This window comes from Galeopterus variegatus, unplaced genomic scaffold (assembly GCF_000696425.1).
Source record: "Galeopterus variegatus unplaced genomic scaffold, G_variegatus-3.0.2 Scaffold2219, whole genome shotgun sequence".
Lineage (NCBI taxonomy): Eukaryota > Metazoa > Chordata > Mammalia > Dermoptera > Cynocephalidae > Galeopterus > Galeopterus variegatus.
The window spans coordinates 88687-112032 of record NW_007728330.1 but is presented as its reverse complement, the minus strand read 5'-3'; the positions used below and the strand labels follow the sequence as shown (position 1 = coordinate 112032).

General features: G+C 38.0%; 1 protein-coding gene across 1 annotated transcript in view; it reads left to right on the top strand.

Moving 5' to 3' along the window:
- Nucleotides 1–19292, top strand: part of ARSB (arylsulfatase B) — a gene marked incomplete at its 5' end in the record, with an annotated part of 211183 nt that extends 191891 nt beyond the window's left edge. The window contains 2 exons of the mRNA XM_008580953.1: nt 17537–17659; nt 18561–19292. Coding sequence (XP_008579175.1) covers nt 17537–17659; nt 18561–18826 — 389 coding nt within the window. The remainder of the gene's footprint in view (nt 1–17536; nt 17660–18560) is intronic.
- Nucleotides 19293–23346: the final 4054 nt, after the last annotated feature.

Here is a 23346-nt window from a genome sequence, read left to right as displayed (position 1 = left end):
TAGTGACTTGGAGTTTGGGGTCCTTAGAACTTTTATTAGATTGAGCCATGAAGAAATGGTCATCCAATCAAATGTTTAGTGTAAATTAAACTTTAGAGTAGATAAATTTTAAGAGACATATTTGATTCACATAATGATCTATTTTTAAGAACTTTTAACTATTAAATTAAAAAGTTGACGGTAGCTGTTGCTAATAAGCCTAAATCTTTAGTGTTCATTAAAAACATACCTGACAGGATTCCAGATTAGAAAACTCCTTGAGAACCAAATTTCTGGAAAAGCTGGGGTTTTTCCCTCCACTTAGCCCAAGTGAGTAAATTTTCCTGTAAGTAAATATGCATACGTCAGCAAGTATAAAGATGGCATCACACTGGCAGGAAAGATCAAGTGGGTCATTAGCAGTAAAAAGAAACTTTAAATTGATCTTTATAAATTTTAAAAATGGTCAAGAACAAGTAGTAGAGCTTGGTAGAAATGAATGGCAGGCCAAACAACAGGGCAGGAAAGGGACTAAACCCTAACAGTGGCAAATTATAGCTTCGACCCATAAATGCTTTTTTCCACTAACCCTGTTCAAATTCTGGAACACAAAAGGAGGAGTAAATAAATATAGGTCCTCGTCAAACCGAGACCAGAAATGGGTTGGTTGTTGGTTTTGGGGTTTTTTTGGTTGGTTTTGTTTTATTTTATTTTGTTTTTCTGGTATAATAATGACTTCTGCCTACTTTCCTCCTCTTTGTAAGGTCTTGGGTAGAAGAGGATGTAAAAGAAAAAAACTGTATTATATTGATAATAGCTAGCATTCGGTGATATTATTGCTAGAATTAATTACCTATTTCAAAGAGATATTACAAGGATTAAATGAGTTAACATATATAGAACGCTTAAAACAGTGTTTTATGTTTATAAGCTCATCGTGAGTGCTCGAAGAATTAGCTGCTGTTATCGTTAATGTTGACAATGTTGACAGATACTGTGCTAAGCACTGTATAGGCTTTATCTCACTTGATACTGTGATACTAGTTTTAGATAGTAGAGGCATGGGAAGGTAAGAAAGTTACTCAAGATTGAACAACTGGTAATAATGACACTTACTGGGCACTTTCTATATGCTGGACTTAGTACTAAACATTTTCAGTGTACAGGGATACTTCAAAAAGTGCATGTAAAAATAGAATTAAAAGAAAACACAAATTTTTCCATAAAGTTTTTGAGGTACACTTGTATTTTAGTTGTCCAAAAAACATCACATTTAGGTCACACAACAATACTATAAAGTAGATACTATTATCTTTATTATACAGAATTAATAGTATCTACTTTATAGTGTTGTCATGTGGCCTAAAGGGAAGCCTAGGGAGGGTAGCTAACACCTAATGTCACAAAGTCAGTGAGCTGATGATGGTGCTGAGATTCGAACCCATGCAGTCTGGCCCTAAAAGTGCCTGCTCTGTACTGCTGTGTCGCATGGCCTCTGGGAGAAGGGGCGGCAGGACTTCGTTTCAATCACTCAGTCTTGTCCCTGCATCCTTATTACCGTCCTTCACACTGCTTTTGTTCAGGGTTGCAACAGCAAGTCTTCCTAAGCCCCATTCTCCAACCATGCCCAGATCATTGTACTTGAGCAGCGTTTCAGAGAGGAAGAGACCCAGACCCTCCACTGATGCTTGAGACTCCCCCCCACACTGCCCGAGCCTTTGCTTGTAGCACCTAATGCCAGAAATTCACCCTCCCCGGAGAAGCCCATCCTTCCTGTCTTTGGGAAGCTCTGACTGTTAGAAGCTCTTACATTCCTTACATTCAGGCTTTCATGGGATCAAATTAGATGCAAAGCACTTAAAAATAGTGCCTAGACTGTGTTATATTTGATAAACGTTAGCTGCTATCATTATTTTTAAATGATTACTTCTCCTATTGCTTCTACCCCTGAAACCTTTGTAGTATGAATCCAGTCTTTTTTGAATTCAGTCTTTTCCCCCATTCTGTCAGCTGCAGCTTGCCCTCACCATCCTATATCCAGGATAGGGTAGTAGCCTTCTTGATGACCTTGTAGGCTCCATCTGTATCATGCCATTCGGCCTTACATGCGTCTTCATGAATTGCCTTCCTCAGATACGTTTAGATACATTTTCCTCTTCAGAAGCCAAACTAGTTCTTGGTTGCATTCATACTTGAGTGGATTATAATGTTCTCCATTAATTTCTTGCCAATCCCCACACACATGCTATTTTCTCTGGGCATGAAAACTTCCTGTCATTTGTGCACTTTCCTCTTCTTATTTGCAAGCCAGCTAACATGTTTATTTTGCTTAAGCATTATGTAGTTAAAAGCCTCAAAGTTTATACACTAAAATGTTAACAGGAGCTAATAAATTTACAGGTAATTTTTATTTTCCTGTTCATACTTTTCTGTTTTTTCCAATGTGTATACAATAAACATGTAAATTACATAGTTAGAAAAAATAATGTGTTTTATGAAAGTATAACCACAGACGATATTAGACAGTAATTTCCAAAGAGTCAGCAGGGTGCTCTGTATAGTCAAGACAGCAGAGTTGCCTTTCAGAAAATGTCCCCAGACATCCTCAGTGGCTTCTCCGTGTGGAGACTCATCCATTGCCTGCACTAATTAGTGTCTTTCAAACTGTATTTTAGCCACAGACTGTATCTTTAAAGAAAAATATAGAGAAGTACAATATATTTAGCAGATCATACAGATTCTCCCTTAAGGGTAAACTTCTCTGGTTGAAATGGAATGAAAATCTGGACCCCTCGCTGCTGACTCGCCATCCCATCTCAAGACAACGCCCCACATGCTTCTGGAACCCCTTCCAACTCTGAGGAACACAGTTCTCCCCTGAAACCACTCGTCTACCTCATTCTGGAAACTTGAATTCCTTCAGATTTCCAGAGGTTGCTCAGCTAAGGAGCTCTCTAAGTTTAGTACATATTATGATTTCTTTCATTTGCCCTAAATTTTCCTGCTGATCTCCCTTTTTACATCCAAAATCAATATTCGTGGCTAATCCATCTTATATCTGAGAATTCTGTCTGGCCAGAAAACTACTATCTCAGAGGCGGCTTTCAGCTCAGAAGGAAAAGAGAAAGATTTGTCTGTTTATGCTTCTCTCTTAACTCCCTAGTTTAGCCCAGAGGTTAACAAGTCCCACGCCCTTTTCTTATCCATCAAGCCAAAGGGTGGAATAGTTGGCACGTCTGATCTATGGTATGAAACCCTCTGCTCTCGTGGCTTCTGTGATGTCCCGTTTAACTGGTTTCCTTCCTCATTATTTTCTTCTTCTCTGCTTCATTTGCTAAGTTTTCCTCTGGCCCTTAGTGCTCTGTTTCTGGGCTTCTGTCTTGCTCTTGCTTCACTCTCCAGACAACTAATCCATTTCCAGAGGAGTTCAGTGATCATGCTCACAGTAGTGTGTGCCTTTCTTCTCTCCTTTAGCTCCATTAAGGCGGTTATTAAGCTCATATTATTTTCTCAAACTCAGTATATCAAACTCCAGAATCATATGATCCCCACTATTCTGCCAATATCAACAATATTCTCCCAATCACCAAACTTGAAATCTTGGAATTTTATTTATTTTTTATAACCTTTTGTCACCAAGTATCTTAGATTTTGCCATGAAGACTTCTCTTAGATGTCTCTGCCTATCACTTCATGTTAATAGAATTTCAGAACACAATACTTTCTTACCACATCATTGTTAATCAACAAATATTTCTCTTTCTTTTATTTATTTATTTTTTTTGGTGGCTGGCTGGTATGGGATCTGAACCAGTGACCTTGGGGTTCTAAAGCTGCACTCTAACTAACTGAGCTAATTGCCCAGCTCCTATTTCTTAAATCTGTACCTAGTTCAACTCGGTCAGAGAAATTCTAAAAAAATCTCTGTCTCTTGTCTCTCGTTCCAACAGTCTACCCAATACACTGCCAATTTTATAATCAAGACACCAGTTTAATAATTCAGTATATCTTATAAATATAGACACAGAAATCCTCAAAAAAATGCTAACAAATAGAATCCACAATATATAAAAAGGATTATACACCATTATCAAGTAGGACTGTAAGATTTGTTTAACATCTGAAAATCAATTCATATAATATACCATACAAATAGAATAAAGGACAAAAAAACACATGATAATCTCAATAGGCACAGAAAAGCCTTTTGACAAAATTTAACATCCCTTCATGATAAAAGCACTTAAACTAGGAATAGAAGGAGACTTACTCAACCTGGTAAAGGGCATTAACAAAAAACCTACAGCTGGCATCATACTTAATGATGAAGGACTGAATGCTTTCTTCCTAAGATCAGAAGGAAAACAAGAATGTCTGCTCTAACCATTTGTATCAGCATTATATTGGCAATTAGGCAAGAAAAGGAAAAAAAGACACCCAGATTAGTAAGGAAGTAAAACTATAATGATTTTGTATATTAAAAAACCTAAGGAGTCAACTAAAAACCATTGGATAAACCATTAATAAACAAGTTCAGCAACTTTGTGCAATACAGGAGCAATATACAGTAACCAATTGTATTTCTATACAGTAGCAATGAACAAAACAAATATGAAATTATGAAAACAGTCCCATGTATAATACCATCAAAAAAGAATAAAATACTTAGCAATAATTTTGAGAAAAGAAGTACAAAAGCTATACTCTGAAAACTACAAATCATTGTTCAAAGAACTTAAAGAAAACTTAAATAAGTGAAAAGGCATCCCATGTTCATGGATCAGGAGACAATATTATTAAGATGGGTATACTCCCCAAATTGATTTACAGATTCAACACAATCCCTAGCAAAATCCCAGCTGGCTTCTTCGCATAAATTAATAAAGTGATCGTAAAATTCCTAAGGAAATTCAAGGGACCTAGCATACCAAAGCAATCAAGGGAAAAAATAAAATTGGAGGACTCAGATTTCCTGATTTCAAAGATTAACTACAAAATTATAGTAGTCGAGATAGTGGGGTACTGGCATGATAATAGGTAGATAGATCAATGGAATAAAGAGTCCAGAAATAAACCCTCACATTTATGGTTAATTGGTTTTTGGCCAGGGTGCCAAGACAATTAAATAGGGAAAGAATAGTCTCTTCAGCAAATGGTTCTGGGACAACTGGATATCTACATACAAAGGAATGAAATTGGACTCCTGTCTCATACCATATATAAAAATAGTTCAAAATGGATCAAAGACCTAAACATAAGAGCTAAAAATATAAACTCTTAAAAGAAAACATACATGTAAATCCTTGGACTGGGCAATGATTTCTTAGATATAGTACCAAAAGCACAAGCAACAACAACAAAATTTAGATAAACTGGAATTCATCAAAATTAACTTTTGTGTTTCAGAGACACCATATAGAAAGTGAAAAGACAATCCACGAAATGGGAGAAAATTTTTTGCATCTGATAAAGGAATTGTATCTAGAATATATAAAGAGTTTTTACAACTAAATAGTAAAAAGGTAAATAACCCAATTAAAAATGGGTAAAAGATTTGTGACAACATGGATGAACCTAGAGGACATTATGCTAAGTGAAATAACCCAGATTGCAGAAAGACAAATACTGCATACTCTTACTTACATGTGGAATCTAAAAAAGTCAAACTCATAGACACAGAGTGTAGAACAATGGTTGCCAGTGGTCGGGCTAGAGGTGGGGAGAAATGTAGGGAATGGATGTTGGCCAAAAGGTACAAACTTTTAGTTATAACATGAATAAGTTCCAGAGCTCTAATGTACAGCATGGTGACAATAGTTAATAATAATATATTTTATACTTGAAATTTGCTAAGAGAATGGATCTTAAGTATTCTCACCAAAAAAGAAAAATACGAATACATGAAGTGTTGAATAGGTTAATTAGCTTGATTGAAGGAATCTTTTCACAATGTATACAGTTATCAAAACATCATGTTGAATACCTTAAATATATCTACAATGTTTATTTATCAATCATACTTCAATTTTTTTTTTAAATGGGCAAGTGATCTGAGTAGACATTTCTTCAAATAAGATATACAAATGGCCAATAAACACATGAAAATATGCTCAGCTTCATTAGCCATTGGGAAGATGCAAATCCAAACCACATGAGATACAATTTCACACCCACTGGAATGGCTATAATCAAAAGACAGACAACAGCAAGTGTTGGCAAGGATTTGGACAAATTGGAACACTCATACACTGCTGGTGGAAATGTAACATGGTTCAACCACTTTGGAACACTCTGCATTTCCTCAAAAGGTTAAATATAGAGTTACTATATGACCCAGCAATTCCACTCCTAGGTATATACTCAAGAGAAATAAAAATATACATCCACCCCAAAAATTGTACATGAATGTTCATAGCAGCATTATTTATAATAGCCAAATGTGGAAACAAACAAATGTCCATTAATTGATGAATGGATAAAGAAATATGGTAGATTTTCAGCAATAAAAGGAGTATTATTTATCAATAAAAATAAATGGACCATGATACTTGCTACAAAATGGATGAAACTCAAAAACATTAGGATAAATGAAAGAAGACAGACACAAAAGGCCACATATTGTTTGATTCCATTTATATGAAATATCCAGAATAGATAATCCAAAGAAATAGAAAGTAGATTAGGGGTTTCCTAGAGCTGGAGGGTGTGGGAAGAAATGGGGAATGACTGTTAATGGTATAGGCTTTCTTTTGGGGGTGATGAAAATGTTCTGACATACAGTATATCATGGTAATGGTTGCACAACTCTGTGAGTATGCTAAAAACTATTGAATTTTACATTCTAAATAGATGAATTGTATCATATGTAAACTATATCTCATAAATCTGTTAGAAAAAATAATTCAGTCTTTAAAAAATTATTTAAATTATCTTGTGTCTCCCTATTGATTATAAAGAAAAGTGACAATTCCTTAGCCTAGTATTTGTACTTCCTTGAATTTGTTTCACCCCCATCTATCCAACTATCTCACCTGCACCTCCTACAGCAGTTACTCACCTGTTCTTCAGATGCACTAAATCATTGGAATTGTTTCAATCTAAAACTTCCTCCTTCACCTTCTGTTCATCCCATTTTAGTCATTCATTGATTCAGTGAGCATTGTTGGGTGCTTACCACTAATATTCCCGGGCACTGGGCTAGGTTTGGGGTCATAGAGATGGATCAGACTTAGGACATACCCTCAATCATTTTACGCTAGAAGAGGGGTGGGGGATGGATAAAAAAGAGGTGCATTTTAAGTCTTACCTTAAGTCCCACTTCCTTCATCAATCTTTCCTCTGTGCTTCTTCCTACCATGACTTTTTATGATATTTATTGTTTGACCGCAATCATATTCTGCCTCATGTTGTTATTTTACCATTTCATTTGTAATATCTTATCTTCCTAATTAATTTGTAATTTCTCTGATGGCAGAGTCCTGTGTATTTTCTATTGCTGCTGTAACAAATTACCACAAACTTAGTGGCTAAAAATGACACAGATGTATTATCTTACAGTTCCATAGTTCACAAGTCGGATAAGTCTCACAGATCTAAGCTCAAGGCGTCAGCAGGTGTCAATGTTCCTTTCTGGGGACTCTGATGTAGAATCTTCTCCCTTGCCTTTTCCAGTGTCTAGTGGTTACCCCAATATTTAGCTCATGGCCCACTTCTTCCATCTTCAAAGCCAGCAACGTTACATCTCTCTGACCCTTCTTCTGCAACCACATCTCCCTCTTACCATAGTCAGGAAATAATCTTTGCTTTCTTAGACGCGTGTGGTTAGATTGGGCTCACCCAGATGATCTAAGATAATCTCCTCATCTCAAAGTCCTTATACTTAATTATATCTGAAAATCCCTTTTGCCATGTAAGATAACATTCACAGGTTCTGGGGGAGTAGGGCATGGACATATTTGGGGGCCATTATCCTGCCTACCACACCCTGTTTTATACTTCTTTATATTGCATAAGAGCCTCACACCATTTTGACAGATAGCTGGAAAAAAATAAACCATGCAAGTACTGACAACAGCAACAAGGACAGCTAAGCCTGGGGCATCCATACTAAGTAGACTTAAAGGGAGAAAGCATCATTAGAGTTGAAGAGGGATTTTTCAAGATAATGAAAAGAGCAGTCAACCAGAAAGTTATAATACTTCTAAATTTGTAAGCACTTGATAATATAGTCTCAAAATGTGTGAAGCAAAAACAATAGAATTGAAAAGATAAGTAAATCCTCAATCATAGTGAGATTTTTAACATACCTGCCTCAGTAACTTACAGAACAAGCAAACAAACAAAAATGTCCATACAAATATTAGAAACTTGAACAACATAGTGAACAAACTTGGCCTAAGTGATATATAGATCACTGTAAACAACAAGTTCAGACTATGTGTTTTGTTCACGTGAAAGTGGAACATCACACAATGGACCATATGCTAGGCCATAAAGCTAGTGTCAGCACACTTTAAAGGATTTAAATCATACACTCTAAGTCTAAAATTATTTTAAAGGAAAATGATTATTTTTTAAAAATCAATAAATATGTTCTCTAATCTCAGTGGAATTAGACTGGAAATTAGTAATAAGACAATAACCAGAAAATTCCCAAATGTTTGTGCATTAAATAATACACTGTAAAATACTCCAGGAGTTGAAAAAGAAATCACAATGGAAATTAGGCACTGTTTTTGATCCGAATAATGAAAATGCATACTTGAAACTTGCACAATAAAAAATTAATTGGTGCTTAGGTGAAAATATATAACATTAAATATATATATTACAAATGGAAAAATGCTAAAAATCAATTATTCAAGAAGTTATAGAAAGAACAACAGATTAAGCCCAAAGGAAATAGAGGGAAGGAAATAATAATGATAAAGAAGAAATTAATGAAATAGAAAACGAATGTACTACAAGGAGTGTCTATAAGACTAAAAGTTGGTTATTTGGAAAGACTAATAAAATCAATTAATCTTAGCAAAATTTATCATGGGGAAAAATGAGAAAAGCACAAATTGCCAATATCAGGAATGAAAAGACAATATTACTACAGATGGTATAGACATATAAAATATAATACAAAAACTAAAATTTGTATGAACTAGACAAATTTCTACAGACAAACTGTAAGAAACAGTTTACCAAAACTGAGAAGAGGAGAAATAGAAGATCTGAATAATTGTATATTTGCTAAAGAAACTAAATCAGTGATTTTAAGCTCCCCCCCCACACACACACACACAAAAACAACTCAAGGTCTAAACTCTTCCAAATAGTTAGGAAGTAATACCCATCTTACACAAACTCTTCCAGGAAATAGTAAAACAGGGAACACTTCCCAGTCTCTTCCATAAAACCAATATGATATTGATTCAAAAACACGATGAGAGTATTATAAGAAAGAAAATTATAGACCAATTTCTGTCTTTAGCATAGGTGCAAAAATCCTAAACAAAACGTAAACCTAGCAATATGTAAAAAGAATGAATATCATGACTAAAAGGGGTTTATTCCAGAAATGCACGGTTGGTGTAGCACTTAAAAATCAATAAATGTAATTCATTATGTTGAAAGATAAATGAGAATAATGATATTCTCATTATATACAGAAAAAAATGATTAAAGTTAATACCCATCTATGATTTTTTTTAAAAAACTCTTAAAAACTGGGAATAAAGAGGTTCTTCTTTAATCTGGTAAAGGGTATCTACAAAAATCTTACACTGACATCATACTTTACAGTGAAATATTAAAAGATTTTCTCCTGAAATCAGGAATGAGACAGAAATTCTCACTATCAGTACTTTGGTTCAAACTTGTACTGGAAATTTTGTCCAAATAGTAAAGTAAGAAAAAGGAATAAAAGATGTAAAGATAATAAAGGGGGAGGGGGAGTTGCAGTGATATAACAGCACGCATAGAATATCCAAAGAACCTGTAAATGAAGAATTAGAATTAACGAATAAATTTAGCAAACTCACTGGGTACAAGGTCAATGTGTAAAAAAGTAAATTGTATTTTTATATGCCAGCAACAAACATATAGAATATGAAATATATTTTTAAATATAATTTACAATAGTATCAAAAAACACCAACCAACTAGGAGTAAACTTAAGAAAATGTGTAAGACATATGTAAAAATCATAGAGGCAGGAGCCACAGGCAACCCCCACCATGAGACAGAAGGCAGGAGCACACCCAGGGTCCTAGGCAGGAGCCTCAGGCAGCACCTCTGGCTGGCAAAAGGCAGGAGCACACCAAAAACACCACTTCTGCATGGGTGGTCCACTACAGCCACTACCACAGCCATGGCTGCTGTAATGGTAGCTCGCTGCCACTGTAACAGCCACGGCCACTGTGCAAGCAGCCCATCCGCAGCTCAACTGCACTGACACAAGGAGAGTCACCAGCGAAGACCAGAAAAAGAAGAGAAAGTCTCTTTTCTCAAAGCCCACTCCAAAGTAATAGAAGAAGCAACTGCTCTACCAGATGACCAGACATCAACATAGAGATAGCAGAAATACAAAACACCAAGAAAATATGACACCACCAAAGGAATACAGTAATTCTCAAATACCAGACCCATAGAGCAGGAAGCTCTTGAAATGCTGAAAAGGAATTCCAAGCAACAATCTTAAGAAATTTAATAAGATGTGAGAAGACTCAGTTAGACAACAAAAAGAAATGAGAAAAAATATTGAGGATACAAAAAAGGAAATTTACAAACAGATTAATATCTTAAAAAAGAATGTAACAGGGGCCGAGCCCGTGGCGCACTCGGGAGAGTGTGGTGCTGGGAGCGCAGCAGCACTCCTGCCGCGGGTTTGGATCCTATATAGGGATGACTGGTGCGCTCACAGCGCTCACAGGCTGTGCGGCCGGTCTCAAAAAGGACCAAAAAAAAAAAAAAAAAAAAGAATAGAAAGATTTCAAATAAACAACCTAATGCTACACTTCAAAGAACGAGAAAAATAAGAACAATCCAATCCCAAAATTAGTAGATGGAAATAAATAAAGATCAGAGCAGAACTAAATGAACTAGAAACTGAAAAAATGGTACAAAAGATCAATGAAACAAAAAGTTGGACTTTTGAGAAGATAAATAGAATAGACAAACCATTGGCTAGGCTAACTAAAAGAAGAAAAGAGAAGACCCAAATAACAAAAATCAGAAATGAAAAAGGAGACATTACAACTGATACCACAGAAATACAAAGAATCATTAGAGACTATTAAAAACAACCATACACCAACATATTAGAAATTCTGGAGGATAAATTTTTGAACACATACAAACTATCAAGACTAAACGAAGAATACAAAGAAAACCTGAACAGACCAATAATAAGCAACAAGATTGAAGCAGTAATCAGCAATCTCCCAACAGAGAAAAGCCCAATAACCAGATTGCTTTACTGCTGAATTCTATCAAACCTTTAAAGAAGAATTAATACCAATTCTCTTCAAACTATTCAAAAAAATTGAAACAGAGGCCATTCTCCCAAGCTCATTCTATGAGGCCAGCATCACCTTGATACCAAAACTAGACAAAGATAAAACAAAAAAACAAAACTATAGGCCAACATCTTTGATGAGCATAGATGCAAAAATCCTCAACAAAATATTAGCAATCATAATACAGCAACACATCAAGAAAATTATACACCACAACCAAGTGGGATTCATCCCAGGTATGCAAGGATGGTTCAACCTATGCAAGTCAATAAATAAAAATCATCTGATTATCTCAATAGATACAGAAAAAATTTTTGACAAAATTCAATATCACTTCATAATAAAGACGCTCAGTAAATTAGGTATAGAAGGGAAGTATCTCAACACAATAAAAGCTGTGTATGACAAACCCACCACAAAGATTCTGAATGGGAAAAAGCATTCAGGAATAGGAACAAGACAAGGATGCCCACTCTCACCACTCATATTTAACATAGTGTTAGAAGTACTAGCCAGAGCAATCAGGCAAGAGAAAGAAATAAAAGGCATGTGGATTGGAAAAGAAGAAGTCAAACTGTCCCTAGTTCCAGATGACAGGACCCTAAAGACTCTACCAAAAAACTCTTAGAAGTGATAAACAACTTCAGCAAAGTTGCAGGATACAAAATTAACACGCAAAAATCAGTAGCGTTTTTATACTCCAATAATGAACTAGCAGAAAAAGAAGTGAAGATAGTAAGCCCACTTACAATAGTCACCAAAAAAATAAATACCTGGGAATCAATTTAACTAAGGAGGTAAAAGTTCTCTACAATGAGAACTACAAATCACACTGCTAAAAGAAATTCAAGACACGAAAGATGGAAAGACACTCCATGCTCTTGGATTGGAAGAATTAACATTGCGAAAATGTCTGTACTACCCATAGTGATCTACAGATTCAATGCCGTCCCCATCAAAATGACATTCTTCATAGAAGTAGAAAAAACAATTCTAGTATTCATATTAGGAAAAAAAAGACCCCGAGCTGCCAAAGCAATCTTAAGCAAAAAATTAATAAAGCTGGAGGCATTACACTCCCTCAAAGCTATAGTAACCAAAACAGCATGGTACTGACATTAAAACAGACACTCAGACCAATAGAACAGAATTGAGAACACAGAAGTCAACCATACTTACAGCCAACTGATCTTTGACAAGGGCAACAGGAGCACACACTGGGGAAAAGACTGCCTCTTCAATAAGTGGTGCTGGGAAAAGTGGACATCCATATGTAGAAGAATGAAACTAGACCTGTATCTCTCACCACATAACAAAGTCAGGATGTAAAGAAAGGGGAACCCTCCTACACTGCTGATGATACTGTAAATAGTGCGGCCACTATGGAAAACAGCATGGACGTTCCTCAAACAACTACAGATAGAACTGCCACAAAATCCAGCAATCTCCGGCTGGCCTGGTGGTGCACTCGGTAGAGTGCGGCGGCGCTTGGGAGTGCGGCGGTGCTCCTGCCGAGGGTTCAGATCCCATGTAGAGACCGGTCCGCTCACTGGTTGAGCGAGGTGCGGGCGTGACACCAAGGGTTGCAATCCCGTTGCCTGTCGCACTACGGGCATGACACTGAGGGTTGCAATCCCATTACCGGTCACGAAAAAAGACAAAAAGGAAAAAAAAAATCCAGCAATCCCACTGCTGGGTATATACCTAAAGGAATGGAAATCATCATGTTGAAGGGATTCCTGCACTCCCATGTTTATTGCAGCTCTGCTTACAACAGCTAAGAGTTGGAACCAACCTAAATGTCTATCAGCAGACAACTGGATAAGGAAACTGTGGTATATATACACAATACAATACTACTCACCATAAAAGTGAGTGAAATTCTGCCATTTGCAGCAACATGGATGAATGTAGAGATGATTATGTTAAGTGAAATAAGTCAGGCAGAGAAAGAGAAATACTGTATGTCCTCATAAGTGGGAGGTAAAAATAAATAAATAAATAAACAAAAAGGAAGAATGATATAACAATCACAATAATTCGTTGAACTTTCAAAAAGAGAGAATGGAACTGAGGCCACCAGTTCGGCGGGGGGGGGGGGGGGGGGGGGGGGGCTTAGTGAGAAATTGGTAAAGGGCCACAAAAAAGTGTTACATTGAAAAATGATAAATATAGTAATAAAAAAAAGAACTACAAACTCTTAAAAAGTCATAAAACATTATTAAGAGAACATTTTAAAACCCTAAATAAATGTTGGAATTCACTTATACTCTAACTGTAAGACTCAGTATTTTAAGACACCAGGACCCCCCAAACTGATTCATAGTCAGTACCGTTCTAAACAATGTCCCAGCAGGTATTTTGTGAAACTGTTAACAAGCTGATCCTAAAATTTACAGGCTAAGAATGATGAGATCAATCTTTAAGAACAACAAAGTTGGGGAACATATGCCATCAAATAGAAAAACTATTATGAATCTATGATAATTAAGACAGTGTGGTATTAGCACAAGGATAGACAGATAGACCAGGGGGTGGAATAGAATCTCCAGAGCTGTGCTGTCCAATGCAGTAGCCACTAGGCACATGTGGTAATTTAAATTAATTAAAATTAACTTAAATAAAAAATGCAGTTCCTCAGTTGCACCAGCCACATTTCATATGTTTAATAGCCACATGTGGCTAGTGACTGCAGCATTGGACAGTACAGATATAGAACATTTTCATTACTGGAGAAAGTTCTATTGGACAGTGCTGTATGAGAGAAGACTCATCCTATATGAAAATGTGGTTTTTGACAAAGGTATCACTGCAGATGAGTGAGAAAATGACAGTCTTTTCAATAATGGCGTTTGGTCATTTGAAAGTCATTTAAAAAAATGAATCATGATTTCTACCTCACTTCATAGACAAAAATCAATTCCAGGTGAGTTTTAAATCTAAACATAAGAGGTTGTAGAATTTTCATACAATGGAATACTATACAGAAATGAAAATGAACCAAGTACTGGAAACAGGCTGAATCCCAGCAACGTAGGTGAGTCTCACAAACATTATGTTGATCAAAAGGAGCCAGAAAAAAGAGTAACATACTATATGGTTTTCATTCACACTGAGCTCAAAAGCAGGCAAAAATAAGTCTCTGCTGTTCAGAGTTGGGATAGCAGTTGCCTTGGGAAGAGGAGGGAGTAACTGGATGTCAGTTTCTGAAGTCCTAGGAATGTTCTGTCTCTTGATTGGGCTGGTGTTTACAGAGGAGAGTTCACTGTTCATCAGGCTGCATACTTGTGAGTGGTGTAATTTTCTCTATGGGTATTATTTTTTAAAATGTTTTTTAAAGCAACTCCTGGATTGACAAAGAAAAAAATAGTTCTTGCTAATTAAATGAAAAAAAAAAAAAAAGATTAAGTTCCTCTCTAAAATTTTAAATAGACAAATGTTTAAGTCTGAAAGTACCAGGTAAAGGAGGTGGAGCAATGCGGACATTGCTAGTAGGAGGGCCAAGTAGTAGATGTTGTAAAGTTGGAAATGTGCACATCTTGCAACTAGACAGTTCTATTTCCAGACACACAGCTAGATAAATAAGTAAAATAACCTGAATGCCCATCAGCAGGGTAATGGATAAATAAAGTGTGGTATTTTTGTATAGTGAAATATTAAACAGTTAAAAGGAATATATCCGCACGAATAATCACAGAGCTCTAGACACACAGTAATGAATGATAAAGCAAGTTGCAGAATACATGCAACGTAACACACATGTATGTCTCTTAAAGTATAAAACAATGCTATCTGTTATTCCTTGCACACATATATCCCACTGTCTTTTGAAATGGCTGAAGGGTGCGCTGGAGTCATGACAGTGGCCACCCCTGGAGGAGTGGATGAGAGAGGGGACTGGCATTGAGACTGGGGACAAAGGAGACTTAAACTTCATCTTTATTGTCCAGTTTCTTTTATCTAAAAACCAAAAAGCAAATATGGCAAAGTGTTAACATCTGTTTATTCTGGGTGATGGCTCACAGGGTGTTGGTTAATTCTTTGTAATTTTTTCTTTGTTTAGTTTCTCAAAATGAAAAAAATAAAATTGAGATAATAGTATCTTTCATCGTTTAGTCTTAGACTTATTTATTGTTTGGATACTTTATGTTCCTGTTTGTTTTAAGAAAAAATGTGTATAAATATAAGTATAGCTGAGATAGCTAAATTTCCTTTTTTTGTTTATGTTCACAAAGCATGCTTGTTTTATTTAACATTCTTTGGTATCAAAACGTGGCCTTCATACAAACTGGTGACGAGTGAATCATGAGGGTTCACAATTTTACCATAGTCTGTGTATGAAGAACCCACTTCCTCTGATAGACATCCTCACTGCACCTCAATCACTAGAAGCATCTGTTTGTGTTGGAGCCACAATATCCACAAGCAAACAAAGAAACAAAAAGTCAAAAAGATTTTCATCTTGGGTGCTAAGGATTTGTTGGTGTGTGATTGTTAGGACTGAAGTTCTGAAAGCACCAGTGTTTACTGGATCAGTCTCCAGTATGTCTCTACAGGGTCATTTCCAAAAGACCAATAAAGACTAGGACTTCTCGCATTTTCTGCCACCGACAGCACTTGCTGCATTAAAACACTGAGGATCTCAGTAGTCCTGCTTTGGCCAGGAGGATGGCACTGCTAGAGTCTTTTATAGAAGGAAGGCAGACAGATGGGTTAACCACCCTGATGGAGTGTGCAATTTTACAGACATATCACATGCTATAGCAATTAGTTATTGAGCTGGCAGTTTAGCAACCTTTTGACGTGCTCCCAAGAATGATTGTCGTGACCATATTTAAAAGTTAACAGATAAATGTGGACTTAAAACAGACTAACTAGTATTCAGCTAGGCCCTAAATTGAGGCTTTTAAATATGCAAGAGTAGGAGTGAGGTGGGGGACCTGCATGCCTTGCCCTCATGAATCCACTGGGGTCTCCAACTAGATTAGAACTCTTGCTGCACCTATTCAGTCCTTCCCACAGGCAGGAGAAGGAGCACTGAGCATCCTCAGCCCAGACCCTTTTGTCTGTGTAACCTCAGAGTTAGCCTGTGTCCTGGATACGTGCAAGCACTCTGGTCTGCTCTCACCTGTGTTGTGCACCTTGAGGGGGCCTGGAAGGTGTCCAGCAAGATCAGTGATGATGGCTAAGTCTTTCTAAGACAAGCGTCAGTTATTAGCAAGGACTCTCTGTCACAGATCTGAACCCACAGTTCGTCAACACACAGTTGAGTTCTTTCCAATCAATTTCATCAGTAACATAAGCAATATTTTTCTCTGCATCTGTCTGGCCCCTACCTCTTAATTGGTTCCAAACTCAAGAGGGGGTAGGTATTTGTAATTGCTCCTCTCAAAAACCTGATGATCAATTAATATAAGACCTCAAAATGATAAATGAGTGTAATTCATTATACCAACCCGTAATTTGTACACCAAATTTATTCTTTTACTCATAGTTATCCTGTCTGAATGGTTAACTGAGCATTGCTCCCTTATTTTTGGATTTCGTAAGTGTGGTTAAAAAATAAATGTAGTGTTTATGATGGCATGCTTGAACTCTCATAGCTTGAGATAGACTCCATTAAAATGCACATTTTATAATTTATTATACCGTCTACATAAGTATACACAGAAAATGTATTAAATTCAAACATTTAGCAGGGGAAAAAAAACCAAAAAAACAAAAAAAACCCCAACTCACTTTGCTGTAATAGAACACTGTTCTGCATATGGCCAGCTGTACATTGGCAGAACATACTCATTTTAAGGATGAATTAGTGTTCTAATCTCTCTGGGATTTCCTTTATATTTGTGGTGGTTTATGACTGACATTGAATGTAACTATAGCTTTCTGTTTACATTAAATAAAAGATCCATTTCTGTGGCAGGATACACATTTGCACTCCAGTGTTGAATAAAAGCTACTGTTCTGCAAGAAGGACATAAAATGCTGATTTATAACGACATGTTCCAATAACAGCAATCTAATTCTTCCAAACTGTTTCTTCCCAGGTTCTGGGAACAGCACGGGTCCAGCAAAGGATGATTCTTCTCTTCCAGAATATTCGACCTTTAACACATCTATCCATGCTGCAATTAGATATGGAAATTGGAAACTCCTCACGGGTTACCCAGGTAGAATGCTTAGCTTAGCAAACTTTCCTTCCCCAGCAGAACATCAGGGAAAAGCTTACCAAAGTAACAACTGCCTTTTGCAAAACATATCTCTGGGGCTGCTGAATGAAGAAATAATGAGGAGGAATTGTTTAATCTATTGGTCCTGACGCCCCCCCAATTTTTTTTTTTTTTTTGAGAATTTACTGTAATAGGGAAGAAAGGAAGAAATGCCATTCTAATGCTTCATGGAAAATATGGATTTCAGAAATGTGTTGCTCTCAAGCACAGCATATCTAATTAGCAAAGAGAACCTCTGAGTGCTGCCCTCTTAGCCAATGGTGTAGCTGAGAAAGGAGGTTGAGTCCCCTGCTCATAGTTTCTAAAAATGACATCTTTTCAATACTTTTTAAATATGAAGGGTCTTCAAAAAGTTTATGGAAAGATTTGTATTATCTTTTAATTCCATTTTTCCACAAACTTTTTTGAACTACCCTCATATGTGGTGTGATTGTTAACGCTATGATGCAATTACAACAGTGCTTACAATGGGGCTGTTCTTGGCATCTGCAGCAAGGTAAGTCATTATTTGGGAATGTCCCATGTACTTCAAGAGATTTTAGCATCATTAGCCCATGCCCACTAAATTCCAGGACCATTTACACCCCCCAGTCATTGTGATGACTAAAAATCCCCCCTCACACATACATGCACACACGTGCCTGGATGTCTCTGGTTGTGAAGCAGTGAGACGTGTCTCATGAAAGCACCAGAAGTTGGGTCTGAGACACATCTAGAGACAGCATCTTTTTTTGTGTCCACACCTACAACCCAGCACAGCCTTGTCGCCAGATTCCCTCCCTGAATTTAGAACCTGCCTACAATGCTGCTCCCCCGACACAATGTTTTGTTTCTTCACTAGGCTGTGGCTACTGGTTTCCTCCACCGTCTCAATACAATGTTTCTGAGATACCTTCATCAGACCCACCAACCAAGACCCTCTGGCTCTTTGATATTGATCAGGACCCAGAAGAAAGACATGACCTGTCCAGAAAATATCCCCAGATCGTCAGGAAGCTCCTGTCTCGCCTGCAGTTCTACCATAAACACTCAGTGCCCGTGCGCTTCCCGGCACAGGACCCCCGCTGTGATCCCAAGGGCACTGGGGTCTGGGGCCCTTGGATGTAGGACTTCAGGAAGGCCAGAAAACCTTTCTGTTGCACATTGGACCTCAGCTCTTTACTCTCCTCTCATTTGTTCTTCCAAGCTGGCCCTTCTCTTGCTCCTAAACCACACTGAGGTGTCTAATTTCAACTCCTAGTGCATTTAAGCAGCTGATAAAATCTGGAACACTCCTGTTGTGTCTACAGGCAGAGGTGGCTGGGCTCAGCCTCTTGTCTAAGCTGCAGGACAGCTGGGAACCTGATTTGAGATAGGAAGTTCTCACTGAGTCTGGCAGGCTGGAGCAGCTGGCTCTTTTTGTGTCACAAGTCAGACATTAGATTTCCCTACGCCAATGGCTGGTTTTATTGGGGTGACTCATATTTCTTGCAACAAATGAAGAAAGCAGACAATTGTTAATGGTTCTGCTTGCCAGAGGTTCTCCCTGTCGGTGAGAGATCATGTTCAGGCATCCCATGTAAATGCCTCACCCCCCCCCACCCCCACCCCCGGTCCACTCGTCACTCACTCATCTCACCACGGAGCATAAGGCTTGTTTCATTGTTAAAGTTAACATGGCAATATGCCTACACCTTGGTTTTGGTTTTTACAATAAAGCAATGTGTTTTATCCTACTTCTTCCCCCAGCCATAGCTCATTCTGTCTAGACTTCCTGCCACCCTCGACTCCCTTGTGACTTGCTTCCTACCTTTCCTTTGATGCCAATGTCCTGTGCCTGGTAAGGCCACTTCACTTCTCCACTGTGAGAACCCTGATTTTTGGAACAGTGCTGAGCCCTGCCTTCCTTTTGCCCCTAATTTAGCTGAAGTCAGAACCCTGCTCAGAGAAGGTAGTCAAGTCATTCGGTGAGCCAGGCTGGGTGGGAGATGCTTGGGTCTGTGCCAACTGTTCATTGAGACTTCACATAAGTTGCGTGGAGTTTATCATCATGATTGTGGCTTTATCTCATAATATATTAAAGTTGCACTGCTATTCCTGAGCAGTAAGGAGAAACTCCAGGAAAGAATGATTTTGTCCCATGATGATGGAAGTAGGTAGTTTGAAAAAGGAAATGGCCAGCATCTACAATACTGGGCCTTGGTAAAGCAAAGGAGGGCACATCCACATTTCTCTTATTCTGTTCTGTTGCTTGTATTGGGGTTCTGAAGTCGGGGGGAAAGGATGCACGGTTGGACCTGCAGCCCTTTCTCAGTCCCACTAATGTTCTACTAATGTGCATCAGTCCAGATTAGCTCCAAAGAGTGTCAAACTCAGAGGACGATGTGCAAATGCTTATCACCAATGCCTGGAATGGTGCCTGGCACATGGAAGGTACTCAGTACGTTTTTTTAAAAAATGAGTGCATGGACAGATGAGAAAATGAGAAGGCCTCACACCAAGAATATGCTAGTCCAACAAGCTGAATACAGGCTTAATAGAAATGTCTTCCAACCATTGCTTTTCTGTTTTCAAGCTGCCACTCCTGGGGTAGGAGCTTAATCCGCATATCTGGGGAGTCATAGGACACTCTATAGCAAGGTTGTAAAGTCCTCTCCAGGGGGAAAAAGGGAACTATGCCTCCCAGAGCTACTCTCTTGCCTCATTTCTATTCTTCATAGGACACTGAAAACTCAAACCAAATAATATAGGTCCTTATATAGTCATCCTTCAAATTCAGTAGCAATATTTTCTGGTCACTACTAACCTGAGTTTGCATTAAAATAAAACTATTAGAAGGAAATGGTGCTAAAACTAATGACAACTATTACTAACCTTTACCCAACTCATGAGTTGGCTGGACAAAATGCCATCACCTCTCATTCAGAAGCCTGCGGCAGATAGTGTGAAGCAACTGAGCCTAGATGTTCTTCTGCATCCTTCTAATCCCAGGGCTGTAGGTAGCCATTAATATTATAAGACTGGAGGCCAATCACTACATGACACCTACTCGTTCTCCCTGTTGTACTCCTAACAGCTGTCCCCAGTTCTGGTTCCTTGATTGCCATGTACATTGGGGATGTTCTGTACTCAATGGATTTAAAAAAGAGTTTTAAAGACTAATTTTTTGTAAAACTATTATTTGATATTTTGTTTTATCCACAATAAAATATATCTCATTAGATTTTTTCTGTATAAGAATGTGAAAAGATTCATATGTTGTCATTAGAAGTATTAATGTTATTTCTTTCCAAATTTGTTTACCTTTAAAGATTTTATTTAATTGTGAACTAGTTTTTCGTTGCTGTTGTTACTACATGATTGTTACAAATTTGAGAAACAAAATGAAATCAATCTTTTAAACTGTGTCAGCCATGGGTATGGGGTGTCCATTTGGGGTGATAAAAAGTTCTGGAACTAGACAATGGTGATGGTTGTACAACATCGTGAATGCACTTAATGCCTCAGAACTGTACACTTTAGAATGGTTAAAGTGGTAATTTTATGTTGTGCGGTTTTTATCACAACTTTAAAAATGTGTCGGGCCAGCCCGGTGGCACACTGCTACAGTGCGCTGCTTGGGAGCGCAGCGGCGCTCCCGCCGAGGGTTCGGATCCCACATACAGACCGGCCGCTCACTGGCTGAGCGAGGTGCGGGCGCAACACCGAGGGTTGCGATCCCGTTGCCGGTCCTGGTTCGGTACGGGCGCGACACTGAGGGTTGCGATCCGTTGCCGGTCACGAAAAAAGACAAAAAGGAAAAAAAAAAATGTGTCAACCAATTTTATGAAACATAAATTATATCTCAGTAAGGCTATTAAATGAATAAATGTAGTAAAAACATCAGAGTTTTTTTTAAAAAGTGTGTCCATCATTACCCTAAGAATATAAACTGTTAAATAAGGTATTGGAGGGAAGTCAATGAAGGGTAGGACTGAAAAGAAAGTGATAATAAGAGTGTATCAGTTCTCTACTGCTCTGTAACAAATCACCCCAAAACTTAGCATATTAAAACAACAAACATTTATTATTTCACACATTATGTGAGGGTCAAGACTCTGGGAGTGGTTTAGTGGGGTGGTTCTGGTTCTGGATCTTTCATGAAGTTGTAATCAAGCAGTTGAGTAGGGCTGTGGTCATCTGAAGACTTGAATGGGGTTGAAGGAGCCACTTCACTCACACAGCTCTTGGCTGGAGGACTCAGTTACTTGCCATGTGGGCATCTCCATAGGCTGCTTAAGTGTCCTCACACATGGCAGTTAACTTCCACCCGAGCAAGTCATCTGCGGAGAGAGAGCAAGCAGGGAGCTACAACGCCTTATGACCTTGTCTCTAAAGTCATGGACTGTCACTTCCACCTGTTTTCTATTCATTAGAAACTAGTCACTAGTTCCAGCCCATGCTCAAGGGGAGGAGAATCCCACTTTTGGCAGGGAGTGTCAGATTTGTGGACATATTTCACACCACAGCAGAGGAGAATGGGCACATTTAGCCTCCTGAAGATTGTCCAGTCAAGTCCACATGCATGTATTGAAAGCTGCTTCATGTAGATGGTAGAAAAAGCTCCCAACTTTGTTACCACCAACTTTGTTAGTGGTAGAATGACCATGAACACCTCACTTAACCCTCACTGTGCCTAAATATTTTTCCTGGTAAAGCGATGGGTTGAATTCGATAATCCCTAATGTCTCTTATATACGTAGTGTCAGAACAATGCCTACCACGTAGTAGATGTTCTATAAGTGTTGATTGATTGACTCTCAGATGACTGCACTCCAGTGCAAGGATGTGAAATTATAGTGTACTAAAACAGCCTGAGATTGTGCTCAATCTTGAAAAAGCATTCATCTTCTAAAAGTATTATAATAAAAGCTGCTAATTTATTTTGAGTGCTCACTATATGCCAGGCCTTGTACTAGGTACTTTAATAGAATATTATTCAGCTATAAAAAGGAATGGAGTTCTGATACATTCTACAGCATGGATTAACGTTGAAAACATCATGCTAAGTGAAATAAGCTGAACACAAAAGGACAAAGACTGTATGATTCCACTATTAAGCATAGACAAATACATAGAGACAGAAAGTAGATTAGAGTTTACCAGGGTCTGCAGGGAGGGAAGAATGGGGAGTTGCTATTCAATGGGTACAGAGTTTCTGTCTGGGGTGATGAAAAAGCTTGGGAGTAGACAGTGGTAATGGTTGTACATTGTGAATGTAATTGGTGTCACCAAATGGGACACTTAAAAATGGTTATGGTGGCAAATTTTATATGATATGTATTTTTTACCACAATACAAATAAACAAACAAATAGGGGAGGGGAGAGTATCAGAGAAACTCTGAACTGGGAAATGGAGAGAGAAGTGGAGACCAGCAGAAGAAAGGGGTAGGTGGGGTCTAGGGCCTCCAACCTATTTTAAGGAAAGTACAGTAGCCACACTTCTCTTTCCCTTGTAGATCAGATTTCCATGTGTGACAAAACTACTGCTGGTGATAGAAGTCAATTTAGTGGTTTCCTTTGGGAGAGGGGAGATTGACTAGAGACTGGGGGGGAGATGACAAAACCTTCTGGAGTTCAGAAAACGCTCTCTTTCTCACGCTGGCTG